General features: G+C 39.4%; 2 protein-coding genes across 2 annotated transcripts; one reads left to right on the top strand and one right to left on the bottom strand.

Annotated features, from left to right (window-relative positions):
* Positions 1 to 2,031: 2,031 nt before the first annotated feature.
* LOC138593326 (saccharopine dehydrogenase-like oxidoreductase) lies at positions 2,032 to 10,414 on the bottom strand. The gene is made up of 12 exons (XM_069664300.1): positions 10,130 to 10,414; positions 8,461 to 8,573; positions 7,571 to 7,651; positions 7,198 to 7,327; positions 6,991 to 7,040; positions 6,595 to 6,725; positions 5,746 to 5,863; positions 4,752 to 4,871; positions 4,539 to 4,595; positions 4,283 to 4,394; positions 3,869 to 3,950; positions 2,032 to 3,557 (listed from the first exon to the last, which is right to left on the bottom strand). Exons 1-12 carry the CDS (start codon positions 10,326 to 10,328, stop codon positions 3,467 to 3,469), a joined length of 1,284 nt encoding a protein of 427 aa, XP_069520401.1. The 5' UTR covers positions 10,329 to 10,414; the 3' UTR covers positions 2,032 to 3,466.
* A 295-nt stretch (positions 10,415 to 10,709) lies between these two features.
* tfb2m (transcription factor B2, mitochondrial) lies at positions 10,710 to 15,482 on the top strand. The gene is made up of 10 exons (XM_069659603.1): positions 10,710 to 10,848; positions 11,405 to 11,780; positions 12,337 to 12,520; positions 12,685 to 12,776; positions 12,934 to 13,087; positions 13,223 to 13,371; positions 13,511 to 13,600; positions 13,774 to 13,833; positions 13,919 to 14,067; positions 14,227 to 15,482. The coding sequence occupies exons 2-10, from the start codon at positions 11,493 to 11,495 to the stop codon at positions 14,414 to 14,416; spliced, it is 1,356 nt and encodes a 451-aa protein (XP_069515704.1). The 5' UTR covers positions 10,710 to 10,848; positions 11,405 to 11,492; the 3' UTR covers positions 14,417 to 15,482.
* The last annotated feature ends 307 nt before the right edge of the window (positions 15,483 to 15,789 follow it).

Genomic DNA, 15,789 nt, shown 5'->3' with positions numbered 1-15,789 from the left:
CATGAAATGAGATCTCTCACAATCTCTGAAATCTTAATTCCTGTAATCAATAATTGATATATGAATGCTGGTAGATAGTTCACCGAAAAACAAGCCAGATGAACCAAAATAATGTTGAAGGCCTTTCTCTTCATCTCGTCAACTCTCCTCCTCTGCTCGCTGTCTCCTGGCCCGGGCCGCTTCAGAGAAAACAGCACTGACAGCGTACAGAACAAAAGCAGGCACATAATGCAATAAAAACAGGTAATTCCAAATGCGTTTACTGCTGTGGCAAACCAACCGATCACAATGAAGGAGCACCAGGCCAGAGCGCACTTCGCCATGCGGTACCTCAGGGGCTTTAACCTGCGAAAGGAAACATAGCACAGTGTGGATCAGGAAATATGAATTATTGTCCCAGGTACAACTGAGGAACATAAGTTAAAACATTCACCTGAGGAAGATCAATGGGTGAACCACTGCAAGGTATCGGTCCACACAGGTAAAGACCTGGAACGTGAGCCGGCCGACCCACAAGACATTCCATTGTACCCACAACGTGATGGGCACGCCTGAGCTGGCTGTCATATGTTCAAAGCTGTACAAACAGTACAGCTGAGCTGGAAGTAACAAACAGTAAAGTATCTCAACACCAGCCAGGCTTAGGATGTACATTTCTGAAACCGGCATCTCTCTGGTGCCATGACAAATGAGCCAAACCACCCATGCATTTGCTGGAAGGCCTACCACAAAGTTACTGAGCATGAAGATGGTGTTAATGGACTGTCTGATGTCTCGGTCATCCGACAGTGGACCCCAACATGTGTTGACAGAGCCATTCACCTGCGTGGTGTTCATTTTCTCTTGGCGTCCTCAGGTTGGTGCAGAATATCCACAATGATCACAGATGTAAGCAGCTGGAATAGCTTCTCATCTTTGCAGTGAAAAATCTTGAATTGTCTCATTTTATATGGAAGCACAGCTTGTGCCTTTCTGTCTTACTGAACACGTGACACAATCTGAACTTAAAGCAAAACAAATGCTTAAACATGCAAATACCCTGATTTGACTAAGGACTGTTTAGGTGGAACGTTTTGTGTAAACGGAAAAAAATGCAAGAGGCGTGACACACTTAAAAATAATACTTGAACTCTGCAGCCACTCATGACTCGTTAGTCATTTTATAACTAACCCCATTTATTTAATCATATTTTAATTTCATATTTTCAAAATAAAAGTGAGCAATCAGTGAAGACTATACTTTGATTAAATCATTTCAAACAGCACTTTTACCTCAGTGTTTTATATTTACAGTGTATTGCAATTATTACTACATTCATTTTTATTTCAGACTTTGTGGTTCCAGATATTTAGGGCATTTTTGGGGGCTTTCGCCTTTATATACAGGACAGCTGAAGAGAGGCAGGAAATGTGGGGAGCAGAGAGTGGGGGATGACATGCATCAAATGATTGACAGACTGAGAATCGTACCTGTGATCAGTGTGTCGAGGACTGTGGCCTCTGTACACGGGGTGCCTGCTCTCCCAACTGAGCTAAACCAGTGCCCCTATTAAGGGCATTTTGATTAGAGAGTTGTCAGAAGAGCAAAGACATGAAAGAAGAGATGGGAGCATGGTATGCACCAAAGGTCAGAGTTCAACCAGAAAGTTGTGGTTGCCAACGACATTGTAACTTTACCTTAGAATATCATGGTGAAGAACACTGAAAGTCTCCTCACTAGATTTTATATTGTCCCGCTGTAAAAAATGTCTCAACTTTTTCCCACAGAGGGAAACTACATTTATGATAAAACATGAAGCTAAAAACATTTTTTTTTTACCCATCACTGACACATGAAATGACTCTAAGTTTTTATTAACTGTGGTTTACATAGCACACACTTGCTCTAAAGTATATGATGGATGTAAGTAACTACTTTATTTGTATATGTCTTTGTAAATGCAAAACATTGATTTTGATACCATCCACTTGACAAATGCACATTACACTGTTTTATAAAGCTGTGTGAGATAGACACAAGAATTGTCTCTATTAGCAGAGATGGCTTCATTTATTAGGTCCATACAAAGCAAAGCACGGCAAAACAAAACCCCACATGTGGCTGGTCACGTGCACATGATGCTCAAACAAGTCCAGACTGAGATCAACAACTTATATAGGAAACTATTCCAGTCCAAAGGAGAGACAATATCTTCAGAATTAAAAGGAAAAAAAAACACTTTTTAACAGAATGGCAGAGAGGAGCATACAGTTTCATGCAGTGACTCATGCCGTGCAAAATCACCATTATGCACTTTCTGCCACGGCTGAAAGAACGTTTGAAGAGTTGTTGAAATATTCAGCTACAAAAAGAAAACATTTAAATGATAGTCTGACTATTAACAAAGTATTCAGGATCAATGACTAACAGGTCAAGACAGGCTAACATGGACACACACACACACACACAGCAAGTTTCTACCAGAACACATGTACAGCTACCATGTTAGAGCCTCGTGATTAATGTCCAAATGCATATAAAGCTACTGTTTGTCACAAGGACAACACTTTAAAGATGGTTTACTTTTCTTAAACACTTACTGAAGGTCTGTTTGTTCCTCTTTCTTTGGACTGTTTCTAAGTTTGCAATGTCACACTTACTTCAACTTACTTCACCAATCCTCAATCCTGACACATAAAATATGGTCCAGAATCATAACATTTAATACTATGAAGCTATTGGCCTTTAATACCATTGCTATTTAATAACACAGTTAATCAAGAATACGTGTGCTTTAGGTACAACTATCTAATCCTGTGTAGCTAAATACCAAACAGCTTGCATCATGAAGGGGTGGCAGCTAATGAGGAGTCTATTTTTGTCCAGACGATATGCAAAGATGATGCAAAGTCATGTCCACACGGGTAGATCAGAATTTAAATTCTGTCCACAATATTTCACGTTCATATCGCTCTTATAAGAAAAGTCTCATCTGATTGTTTTCTTTTTATCACCTGCTTTATTAACCTTTATTTATTTCCTTTATTTCCTAGCAAATAAGTCACAAAGATGAATTACAGAATAATTTTAATGCATATTTAATGCCCATGTTGAAAGAAGTGACCAAACCCTGGCCAAAATTCTGCTTTATTAATGAGAATTATGTTAGTAGAGGGCCATGTTAAAGCCATCTACACTCGACTGTTATTTCACTTGGCTGCTTGTGCTTTTTGTCCTACAAGCAGAGAGTTAACACCGCAAATAAGCCAAAGGGAGACGGGCAAGTTTCTCAACAAATGAAAAAGATGAATGCGAAAATAACCCTAAAAAACTGCTAGAACTTAATATGAAAGTGCACTCCAACTGTAGTGAAGACTCTGGAGATGAATTAGCTCTCTTCTTCATTTAGAAACTTGCCAGTTGTTATTCTGCGTGTTAGTAAGTGCTGAGGAAAACTGAGTAATGCGTCAGGGAGGGGGACAAACTTTAGATGACAGAGAACTGGATGCCATGTTTGTTGAGACGGTCGATCAGTGTGGTTTTTGCAAAAGCAGCTCCTGGAGTGTACACTCCTCCCCTGGAAATGAAAAACAAGAATGTACTTAATAAATACATTCATTAGGATTGTTATCAAATGACAATAGTGGATTTTATGTATATTAAACCACAAGTCTAGTGAATCCATGATTATCAAAAATGTTTCCTGGTAGGTTCTTTCTTCCTTCTTACACAGTATTATGTTGTCTTCTTTCTCTCTTTTTATTAAAACAAACACACTTAACTGCCAACTTGTTCACAATTAAATATCAATCACACTAAAAAGTTCCTGTATTTGTGTTTAAAGTCACTTCCTTGATCAGTCAGTAGATTTGGGGTTTGATTACTCACGTCTTGGGCAAAGCCGTGGCTTCATTGAGGATGGTTAGAGCAGCCTGCACCATGGCAATGGGCGTGGCCACGTATCCACACTCTAAATAATAACAGAGACACAAATAAATAACCATGAGACACGTGTGCTGAACAGGTCAGACTGTGGAACTGGGCTATTTTTGCTACATTACCCAACCTTGACTGAAGAGAAAGAAGCAACCATTTAACACAGCTAGCATGGTTAATGTTGACCTTACTCTACAGCTCTCTTTTCATGTTTTGCTCCCGCATTCATGGAGGGTTTCAGAAAACCATATTCGCCAAAGGCACATAAATTATATCAGATAAAACAAGCCCTACTGTTTTGTAAGGAAAAAACTAATATATTATTTTCTCTATTTGCTATATGAAGGGTTTTTAATATCCAGTTACCTGGTCCCTGAACCAGTGTGCGGATCCTGCTGTTAGGTTTCCCCTGGGAGGGGTCCTCTCCCTCTTTGTAGCCCTCTCCATAGAGGGCAAACTGGAATGATGAGGCCTCCATCTGAAACACACATGGACACGCACATATCAGAAAACAGAGCTGCTTCTTCTGAGCACATTTTACTCCCTGATCTAAATGGTGTTGTTTGCATATCAAAGAACCAAGAGCATAAAGCTCATATCTTCTGTTCTGTCAGCTCTTTACCTGCTTCCTGCTCGGTCCAGCCGTGGAGAAGAGTCCAAAGGAGAAGAACTCTGGGTGCTGAGAAGTTGGGCATAAACAACACAGACATCAGTAAAAAACACTTCTCAGCACACAATCTGACGGCAATCTGACTAAAAGTAGAATATTAAGTTATATTAATCTGTGACTTGTGTATTGTACGATGTGTATTGTTATTATATTGTTTTTGTTTACCTTAATGAGCAGGTTGCGTCCAAAACTGAACTTGACTAAGAACCAGAACATCATGCCAGCAAACATCAGCTTGAAAATGTTCCCAATGCCTCCAATTCCTGCATACGCTCCATACTGAACCTGAAGTTAACAGACACAGATCATTTATTTCTCTTTAAACAGAACCAGGTCAGTAATATCAGAACATGCTGAGTTTATGTTGGTGCCAAATTAACAATGTTCCTGCACTCAGAATTTTGGCAGACAGTGGCATTGGTTGGGATGATTTTATTGACTGAAATTTAGACCATTAAGAGCCATGTGATTTAAAAAGATGATGTATTAATTGTTGGCACTTGGAACTTTAAAATAATTAGAAATAGCTTTTCCAAAAAATCAATATTGATCACATGTGATTCTCAGACATTAGACACACTTTGGTCTCCATGATGCTTTCTACTTGGGATGCACTGATTGAGAAAATCAGGGCCGATACCGATGTGTTCTTCAATAACTGTAATTTTTGTAATTATGAATGCCCTCATCTGTTTAAGGGGCCAAAATTAACCTTAATTAAAAAAAAATCATTTCAAATTCCCAATACATCTTTTTATTTAAACTTCTTACACATAAAAATCTTTTTTCAAAGAACAGCCTGAAAAGCCTCTTTAGTCTGTTTTAGAATCACCTGGTCATAGTACAAACATTTTTCAGTGCTTACATAGCCTAACAAAAACCTTTCTGAAAACATAAATACTTTTATGTAACAATTAAAATTACTGCACAATTAAAGCAGTTAAATAATAAAAACATCGGTGCATGTCTGTCAACACAGCTGATATTAGCCGATTCCGATGTTCAGCCGACGCATCGGTGCGTCCCTACTTAGAAAAGAAAACTAACCTACAAGAAAACTAATCTTACAAGTGAATATTTAGAGATAAAATGACACAAACAAAAACACAAGATAAACAAAAAGAAAAAGAAAACATAGAAAAGTAAAACACTGACTGACCGGTGTGGCTTGATGTTCCTCCACCAGGAAGCGCTGACTTCTCTTCACCACGGAGGGATCAGAGCCCATGAAGGGCACCGTGTACTGCTGGATCTCATTACTGAAGAACAAGTTTCCCCTACAAATGAACACACACACACACACATACAAAAATACATGCTGAGAAAATCAACAGACAATCAAATTACAATTCTCATTGACTGTTACTATATCATCACACATATATTGTGGCACTAGCCACAATACCAAAGATATGTTGGTCATTTAGAAACCCTACTTTCTTTGTCCACCAGAGGGCGCTGACAAGTTTGTTTTTCAACAATCAAATGTCGTGCTCTGTGTGTATGTAGGAATATTTATGGACACAATTTAATACATCCTAATAAAACATATTCTTGCAACCTACCCGCAAATATTCATAAACTATATAATACTTAGTGACAACCATGTGATACTGTTGCATTTAGAACATTAGAACATGGGATTGATATATATGATATATATATTCCGAATAGCTTCAGAAACGAAAGACAAACTTTGTCAGAGCTGGAGCCACAGTTTTGTTTTTCTTTGGATTTGCCATCAAAACATCTTTTTACAAGACATTCTTTTGCCATTTTATGGTAACAATTACTTCTTTGGCTGCATACACCCACTCACCTGTACAATGCTCAGTGTGTGTAAGATAAAAATGGTCACCAGGAATGAATTACTGTCTCCAGGTGTTTTATACAAATGTGTGATTAGCCTGCATATCAAGGTTGAACAAAGAGTTGAACAAACTGGTTGTGTAAGTGTTACAGGTGCGATATCTTGAGTGAAGCTAAAAGGCATAACTTCTCTGTGTACCTGCGTTTAAGCTTGGAGCCGAGAGTAGGGAGAGGTTTGTGATTGAACTTCCTCCTGAGACTCTGGAGCTTGTGGCCATCGGCAAACCCGTAGATGGCGGACTGCCACGTGCCGTCATGGATACATCCACCCTGATGGACGATTACAGAGACACACACATACACATACAAAGGGAGTAAATACGGAGGAAGTGATGGAGAGAATGGGCTGAATGAAGAAGGAGAATGTAAACAAGAAGAAAAGAAAAACAAGACACATTTGAGATAAGGGGGAAAACGTGTAATAAAAATAAAAAGTGTGTCAAGAAATGTGAAAAATGAGAATAAAGTTGGATGATAAAAGGATCAAGAACAAGCAGATGTACTACATGGGCTTGTGGGTAATGTAGTTACATACATCAGGTCCTGAGCTGACGGTTAGAAAGCTCTCCACTGCAGTCAGAGTACCTGTGGATTAACGCAAACGCACAAAGGCTGATATGAAAATGAATACATCATAAACACGGACAGATAGAAAGTGAATGTTTAACTTCACGTCAGCGTCAGAGGCAGTTTGGTTTTTAATGCTCATGTTTGATTATGAAGTGTGGTTACATGTGCGTACCCTTGAACTGGTCCCTGGTGTAGATGACTCCCATGTCTGCAGGTATGGAGTCGAATCCACAGCTGCCAATGATGTACACACCTTTGTCAGCTGCCTGGCTGTTGTAGTTCAACTGCATGCCCTCCAGAAACTGCACACAGCCAGAAAGAAACACAATAGAGCATAAATAGCAACGCATACATAACCATTTTTTAGGGTTCCTGTAAAACAATGAATAATTGTTCTATAATGTTTATGTATATTTATAGTTTTTAGCTTTTTCAAAGGAAAGAGAAAAAATCAAAAAATCAACTACTACTCTTATGGTGGACATGATGGAGTGACCTGCAGTATGCACACACTGTAGTGAATAAATGCAGCGCTGTGGACATACCTGAGGCTCTCCGCAGATGTCAATATGGTGGGCTCCATTCTCCACGCAGGCTTTGACCACCGGCTCACCGTAGAACCTGTACTGTACACACAGAGAACCAGCAAACACAAATTAATACATGCAATGTTTCGACTTGTGTCCATGTTGGTTAGGAGAGAGTAAACAAACAATTGTTTGCAGAATCCAACTCTCTGAGCAAATCCTGTTAAACTTGTTCATTATGATGTCATGTGTTTGACATTTTAACATAACGTCATATGATTCTTATGAGTTGGCTGTCCATCTGTAGCCTTTAAAAGGTAATCTTTATTTGTTTATACATTTTTCCTCTATAACAATTCCTTAAAAGACTACGTATGGCATTTGGTTAACAGAATACTATCTACTCTTTCTAACCCTGGTTAGATCAGCTTTATTGCGTTTATGCTTCTATTGGTCCATCTACTTTTGGCTTCAGCTGCCTGCCTCAGTTTTAAGCAAGCTGGTGATGTGTGGCTGTGTTAAAATGTACTGGTTTCTGCTGAGGAAGAATTTGGCTTGAAACAAGAACCTGATGCCAGAAGCCAGATGCACAGCAGTGGTGGAAACCTACTTTCCATTTGGACTTCAACACAATAAGAGTTATTGTGTGCAATAAGTCAGTAGTGTTCACTGCGTACATAAAGACAGCTCTGTGTGTGAGAAGAGAAAGACAGAGGGAGAAAGGGACAGAAAGATAAGCTACACTATTGCAAGAGGAAGAAGCAAACATGCCAATGTTGTGAGATGATGTGGGAAAAACTATTTTGTGTCATGTGACTGTTGCTCTGTGTTAATGTTGTTAATGTTTATTTTAGAAGACTAAAATAAAAAAAGAAAGCACACATATTCCTGTTAAATAGTCGACTTACAGGCCCCACACAGTTGAGAACAATCACAGCCTGTTTGCACATGGCTGCCAGGGAGTCTGGTTCTCCTACATCTGCCACGATGATGTCCACCTCTGTCCTCAGCTCTGGCTTACCTGCACAGACACACACACACGCACGCACAGGGTAGGTGTTATGGGATATTTCTGATCCAAATTTTCACATTTTTCCAATATTCCTCTTTGACAGGAGTCTTTAACATTCACACACTTAAAATATTCATGTTTCCCTTGTATACTTGTGTAAAAAGGTACACTATAAATAAAGGTGGCAAAAAAATTACACTACAAAAAATCCAATAAGCTACAAGAAAAAATAATGTATGTTTGTGGGGTAGAAAAGACAGACTCCTGTTTGATAACTGCATGACACTGGATGACTAACTTCCAGCTGTCATGGATGGGGGCTGCACAGTGGGCAGGTATGTTCCGTCAGCTGTTGTTCACTCCCTGATGGTAAAGCCAGAGTGGAGGGGACCAAAGAATAACTTTCTAATCCTGTGGAAACTCCCATTACTCTCATGACAGCAGAATAGCTCCCTGGCTTTGATCAACTGATGGGCTGGTTTTTCCATGTTTGAAGTGTTGCATGGATACAAATCAACCTGGATAATTTCTGGCATTGCAAATATATTCAGTAAGGATCTGTCACCAATCCATATTAACTGCATTCAGGTGAATTTCAAGTTGAAATGATTAAATAAACATTTAGCAAAATGCAGAAAGTTTGTTAGATAAAACTTCTAATTATTTAAAAACAATAATAATAATCTTTCTGTGTTTCTTTATTTTTTGGGACTGAAATTTGAACATCTTTGACAGGTAAAGCAGTCACCACTGACTCTTGGTCATTTGCAAGGACAGTTTTGGCCATTTTCTGCCCCAAAATACATTTATAGTTGAAAAAGGCAGTACTTCCAACACTTATTTCTGTTTTTGAAGGAACCATGAATACAATAATTGCAGTTTACACCAGGCTAATGATCAGCATATACGCTAGAAATATCCATTGATTTTTAATCATTACACATACAAGGAATTTGATTTGATGGTTTGTTTGGTGGTATGTTATATAGATGTAAAGTATAGTCATTAAAAATAGAAATGTCGGCCGTTTGCTTCCTACAGTTTCAGTTAAGGCTTCAGCAAGGCAAAGAGAGACTTGCTACTGCACCTGCTACTGCACCTACTGTATCTATTTAAATACAATGAATTTAAGTTAATTTAATAATTGTATTGCCGGTTGGTTAACAATAGTAATAAACATCCAAGTATATACATATAGTTTTAGTTATCAGTCCTTTCATACTTGAAAGGACTACTTAGTGATTATGAATAACAATACTAATAAAAGGACCTTAATTTAAATAGTTATTTCTTTGTTGCGACCTGTCCTTTTCTTTGGAGCTCATTCAGAGTTAAGGGTCAAAGTCATACTTGAGAAGACTTGTCATACTGAACCAGTTTTAAGCAGTTTCCCTATGCATGAGATAATGCATTCTTGGTAAATAAGGTTAAAAGCACAGCTCACCAACTACAATATTTTTGCTCATGACATTACCTCAGTTGAGAAAATGAACTAGGAAGCTATAACTGTTCCAGAAACATTCTGCTTAAACACGCAAAACTAATGCGATTGCTCAGATACATACTGAGGACTCCGGCGGCCTGCTCCAGAACTTTTTCCAGCTTCTGCTTGCTCCTGCCTGCCACGGCCCATTTCAGGTTCCCTTTCGGACCCTCGGACACAGTCCGGGCCACCTCCTCCACCACAAACTGTCCCGTGAACCCAGAGGCTCCAAAGATTACTAGGTGGTATGGCCTGTTGGAGGAAGTTTCAACACGAGCCATAGTGATAGCAAACAGACTGGATGAGCTTACAGCCACACCTTCACCTCTCTGACAGACTGAGAGGGATAAGCCAGGACTGCGTGCAGTTTTGACAGTGCTTCGTTGTCTACTTCCGTAGCAACATATGCTAATATGCTAACAGATATTTACAAATGCGGCGTTATTTTAAACCTTAACAATTAAAACGAGTGCCTTATAATGTGGGTTTTTTAGCGAGTTACATACATACTTATTAATAAAGGTGTTTTACTTTATCAAATTCCTTGCATTTTTATAGCGCTCGTATATTAGCATGACAACTTCCTCGAATTTCTGATTGGTCCTCGTACTAATCGCGTGTCAATGACGACATTCAGATGCGCCTGCCTGTAACACCACGAGAGTTGCGAAAACAACCTCCGGGTGGTCGGGACACCGAGGGCTCAATGTCATGGAGTTTTACAACCAAGCGGATGGACGAGAGCCACGTTTAAAGCCCTGATGCCATTACATTTGGATATATAGGATATTCTGCAATAAGGTATGTCTGTGTTTCTCCCGGAGAAAAAATGTTAAATGCATTTTAGTTGTAAGTGACGTTAGCATACGGCTAGCCAGACGGCTAACACATTTGATATTCTGTATTTAATCGAACTGTTCAACGTACTCACGTCACAGATTGGATGTAATGTTCTTGTTGCCTTTTTGTCAGCTGGTGAAACCAACGTACATGGTCAAGGACGATAAATACCTCTCTAGTGAGGCCAACAGGGTTAAGACGTCAAAGTTTCTCTCCACGTGCAAGGAGAACATATTGTACGTTGGTACCTTTGGTACATGCTAAAGAGATTACTACTAACTTAATAACATGGGACACTTAAAGCTGGTCCTTGATTATGTCCAATATATTGACCTTTGAAATACGACAGTTAACCAGCAAGTGTGCTACATGAACTGTTTTTAATCCGAGAGTTGGACTCTAGCAAGTTACCCAAGTGTCACTTAGTAATAGCTCGTGTTTATATGTATTTAATGTATACTAAACCTCTCGTTTTTCGTATCATCCCTTGTCCCTTTTCATCTTTTTTTCTCTGTAGGTAGTGACCTCTCGAAGAGGTCCCCCCATCCCTTCCCCCTCCTCCCTCCTCCCTTCTTCCTCTGTAATTTCAGGTCGACTGGTCCACCATGTCCTATCAGATTTGTAAAGTAGTTGAGCTGCTGATGCACTCTGGTTGCTGCCGGACCATCAGAACTAGATCCTGTTTGCACAAGGCAGTGTTGGCGCCTGCGGGTCCCAATGGCCGCTGTGTCCCTGGGGCTTCTGTACTTCACAGACGGGCCTACAGCCTGGACTCTCTTTCTTCAGGTCCTGGTAGGCCCACACTTGGTCCAAGCTCCCAACTGCCTCGTGCAGAGAAGACATCCCCCTCCTCAGCTCTCACTCACAGGAACCTGTCTGCTGTGGCTATACAGGTAGGCGCTTGTCTTTGGCTTTGCTTGATTTAACTGCAGTTAGGCAAAGATTTAATAAACATCAACTTTTTGCTACAGATTATTGAATGTCTGTGCTTCTGCACTTATTAAGTGGGTGTAAGATTATGGACAATAAGGGGAAATCAAATGGCCAAAACATGCTTCCCCTCAGCCCTTCAGCACCTCCTATGGGATCTGCAAGGGCTTACAGGCTTCTTGAGAGATAAAAGATCTGTCCTATTATCAGCTTTGTTTTCATCAATGTGGTCTGATACCCTGACTTATTATACTTTTTTTTCCCTTTACACTAGTTGAAATGTCTTTGTTACATCCTTATTCATGCTTTATTTTAGTTTGCTGTAATCTGTTATTTTCTCCAGCTGCCAGTTAAGGGGCCATTAAAGTTTGAATTTTTACACATTTTTGTAATATAAATGCGACTTGAACTAGTTTTTGTGTGGAGGAGGTGCACACATAGATTAAAACTTGTTTTGTGAGTTGTTCATGTATGTTGTAGACTCTTTTCACTCTCTATTACATTTATGTCTTTCCCCAGGGCCAATGCCGTCCTCTGTGCAGGTATGACTTCCTCGACCTTGGGGAGGTGGAGGAGAATGTACGCCGTGCTCAGACCTGCAAAACAATCAGACGCTTCATCGTGGACCCTGACCTGGCTCAACTGGTGGCAGAGCATCTTGAACCTGATGATCCTAAAACTGTCATATTTGACTGTAACCCAGGTACTTATTTGTAAAAAGTTTTAAGTCAGAGAAAATCAGAGTCCACCTCATTGATATATGAATTTTTGTTCTGCATGTTCATTTGGTATGTAACTTTAATGTGATTAGACACCATGTATTATTCTAGTCATATGATCGACTTTGTATGTTTGTGTCTTTTTCAGGTCCTGGGGTCTTGACTAAGTCACTGATGAATGCTGGAGCTCAGAGAGTTGTGGCTCTTGAAGGGGATAAGTCCTTCTTAAAAGATCTACAGGTAACAAAATCATCTCCAAGCACCAATCAACCCTTTTTGCATCCTTATGTGGATATGAACTTATTCTTAGTCCTAACCTTACTCATTTTAATTATCAAATGCTCTTCAGTTAATCTTTTCCCCCCCTTACGGATGGTTTTATTTTTTCATGTTTTAGGAGCTGGAAGGTCGTCTCGATGGTCAGCTGGAAGTGGTTCACTGTGACTACTTTAAACTAGACCCCATTGGCAGTGGACCTGTTAAACCCCCGGCCATGTTCACCAACAAACTGTTCACTGACCTGGGAATATCAGAAACCAGCTGGACTGATGGTGAGAAAAACTGCTCACACTAACAGACAAAGCAGCCAACTTAAAACTGTTATGATACATTTCATATCTACCACTATACAATGTACAGAGTTTCACACTGTTCTCTAAAGTTTGTTGATGGTTGTGTCTCCTCAGACGTCCCAGTTAAGGTGGTGGGCATCCTGCCACAGCGTAATGAGCGTGGCTTCCTCCTGAAGATGGTTTACGCTTTGTTTGAACGGTTGTCAGTCTACAGATACGGACGAGTAGAGCTCAACCTTTTCATAAGCGAGAAGGAATACCTGGTAATACAACAAGACTTAGTTTTAACTGATATAGAGATGTGTCCTGAAAATTGCCTTTTACATGCTGACAATATAGTCACTAGTTGATGCTGTAGGAGGTCATTTCAATGAATCCATAATCTGATTATTTCTCCGCCAGAAACTGGTTTCACGTCCAGGCGAAATGATGCACTACAGAGCCTTCAGTGTCCTCTGGCAGATGGCCTGTGATATTGAACTACTGCACAAGGTACAGAATGAGGGAGGGTGTCAAAGAACATTTTGGTTGTTGAAGTTAAAAATAAACTTAAACCAGTGATGTTTTTTTTTAATGAAGCCAATGTCAAGAATATCAACATAATGATGATAAATATGATAGAAATAGACTTCTTTTTGTCAACCTCCTCCTCTCTGCCTGTGCAGGAGCCCTGGGAGTCATTTGTGATGTCTTCAAAACAGAGTATACCTAGCTCTAAAGGCATGGTGAGGAAAAGAGCATACTCAATGACAGCAATGTAAAGTGGATTGGTATTTTCCTTTTAACCTGACCTTATCTTTCTTCGCTCAGCTTCCCAATGACCACCTTTGCCTGGTGCGCCTGCGTCCACGGGCGGATCTGTTCTCTGCAGGCCTCACTCCCTCTAATGCTTCAACTCTGCTGATGATGATCAAACAGTGTCTGGCGAAGAGGAAAGTCAAGCTCATTGACAGACTCAAGTAAGCAATGTTGCATCGAAGAACTGCTCTTAGTGGAAGGCTAACATTCACACCAAGTGCATCAGTACTGTAATAGTAATATATGTCATTCCAGTCAACATGTACTCAAACCTTATTTTCCTCTTGCTCAATCTCCCTCTTCTGTGTTTTTTTTTCTAGTCTCTGGTCTCCAGATAGTGGGAGTAAGCTGTTATCAGAAATAGGCATGCCGGAGGACATACTAACCGGCCACGTATATCCAGAGGAGTATCTTCAACTGTTCCAGCTGATGGACAAGAGTCAGGAGTTCACACAGAGCTGGCTCTATGAAGAGATTCTGGAGAACACACAGAGGGAGGGCTGGGGCTAAAATATAAACATACAGGTCATTTGTATAGTTTTTTAGAAATGAAATAAAAAGTAAACAAAAACATGTATTGAATACTGATAATTTAATATAAATGATAAAAATGTAATGTGTTATGTAATGGAATGGGGACACAGAGGATACATAGAAACATACATACAGAAACCCAAAATATAGTATTACATAAAATGTTAATTCAGAATAACTTTTAACTGCATAAATACTTTTGTCATGTGACATTAACGCTTCTGAAATGAGGTAAAAAACGGAATATGGAGGAATGACCTTAAATGACCCTCTGTCCTGTCCTGAACTTCGGCTCACATGGGTTGAAACATTAGACAAAAAACTGTTCCAGAAACGGTTCTGTAAGTGCCCTCACTTGATGTGTTTGATTGTAAGTGAGAGAAAAAAAAATGCTTTTCTGCAATCTAAAGGGTTATGAATGATCCAGTTAAATAATTTAAATGAAAATGTCAGCAGCTGAAAAAGCTTTATGGATTCACCAAGTCATTCAAATGCTATTATCAGAGTCAGCTTTCATTCTTTATCATAATGAAGAAATGTGCTTATACTCTGCTGAAATGATGCAACTGCAGTTTTTCCTGATTGAGTATACTGTAACAGCAGCAAAAGACAACATTGCATGTATCATGTATTGAATTATTTCTAGAAGTAGCAGTGCTGAAGGAAGTTTTTCACTGCATAGCCTCAAGTCTTGTGTATTTTTGTATATTTATTGTGAGTGTGTAAGCTGTGTGTCTAATATAATTTTTCAACAAATGATTAAATCAGAGAATTGCCATGTGGAGATTGATTTCAGCTCTATTTTAGAGAGTGCTCACACCAACAGTGCTCTTATGCGGATGAGTCTGGGTGTCAAGGTTACACTAAATCTACTAGTTTTTGTCCCTGTGTTGCATAGATTGAGATAATGCTGATTTGTTGGTCGTATGCTTATTTCTTTTCCTTATCTTTTGACAGTGTTCCGTTTCATGTCCTGAAAGCTTTAAGTATTTGTCTCATGTCAAACATGCAAAGCATTAATACACCTGCACAAAAATATAGATTCTGAATAAATAATTTACTGTAAAGAGATTTTGTTAGGTCGGATTGTATGAGTCTCAGATTCAAAGGTTGATGTGATCAGCCCACACGGTGCAATGTCACCCCAACTGCTTTCCTCTAACTACTGTTAACAGCTGGTTTTGCCACCTACATAAAAATAAAATATGTCAGGTGGGAGAAGAAGCTGATTATATTGTTTGCAGTAATGCTGAGGTTTTTGTAATTTCTGTGAACAAGAGGAGACAGAAGGGCATGCTATTATGTGCTGTCAAAAGTATCAGGCTGAGGGAAGGTTATAGGCAATGAGA

The sequence above is a fragment of the Semicossyphus pulcher genome, unplaced genomic scaffold (assembly GCF_022749685.1).
Source record: "Semicossyphus pulcher isolate SPU_LCO1_2020_fin unplaced genomic scaffold, fSemPul1.0.p SCAF_1, whole genome shotgun sequence".
NCBI lineage: Eukaryota > Metazoa > Chordata > Actinopteri > Labriformes > Labridae > Semicossyphus > Semicossyphus pulcher.
The sequence above is the reverse complement of the archived record's forward strand: the minus strand, read 5'-3'. Positions and strand labels throughout refer to the sequence as shown.

Coding starts and splice junctions, on each gene's coding strand:
- LOC138593326 (XM_069664300.1), bottom strand. CDS start 10,328: ATGGCTCGTGTTGAAACTTCCTCCAACAGGCCATACCACCTAGTAATC. Junction 7,041..7,197: donor CACCAGGGACCAGTTCAAGG/GTACGCACATGT, acceptor GTTAATCCACAG/GTACTCTGACTGCAGTGGAG. Junction 4,596..4,751: donor GACGCAACCTGCTCATTAAG/GTAAACAAAAAC, acceptor CCAACTTCTCAG/CACCCAGAGTTCTTCTCCTT.
- tfb2m (XM_069659603.1), top strand. CDS start 11,493: ATGTCCTATCAGATTTGTAAAGTAGTTGAGCTGCTGATGCACTCTGGT. Junction 13,372..13,510: donor TAAGCGAGAAGGAATACCTG/GTAATACAACAA, acceptor TTTCTCCGCCAG/AAACTGGTTTCACGTCCAGG. Junction 13,834..13,918: donor TACCTAGCTCTAAAGGCATG/GTGAGGAAAAGA, acceptor TTCTTCGCTCAG/CTTCCCAATGACCACCTTTG.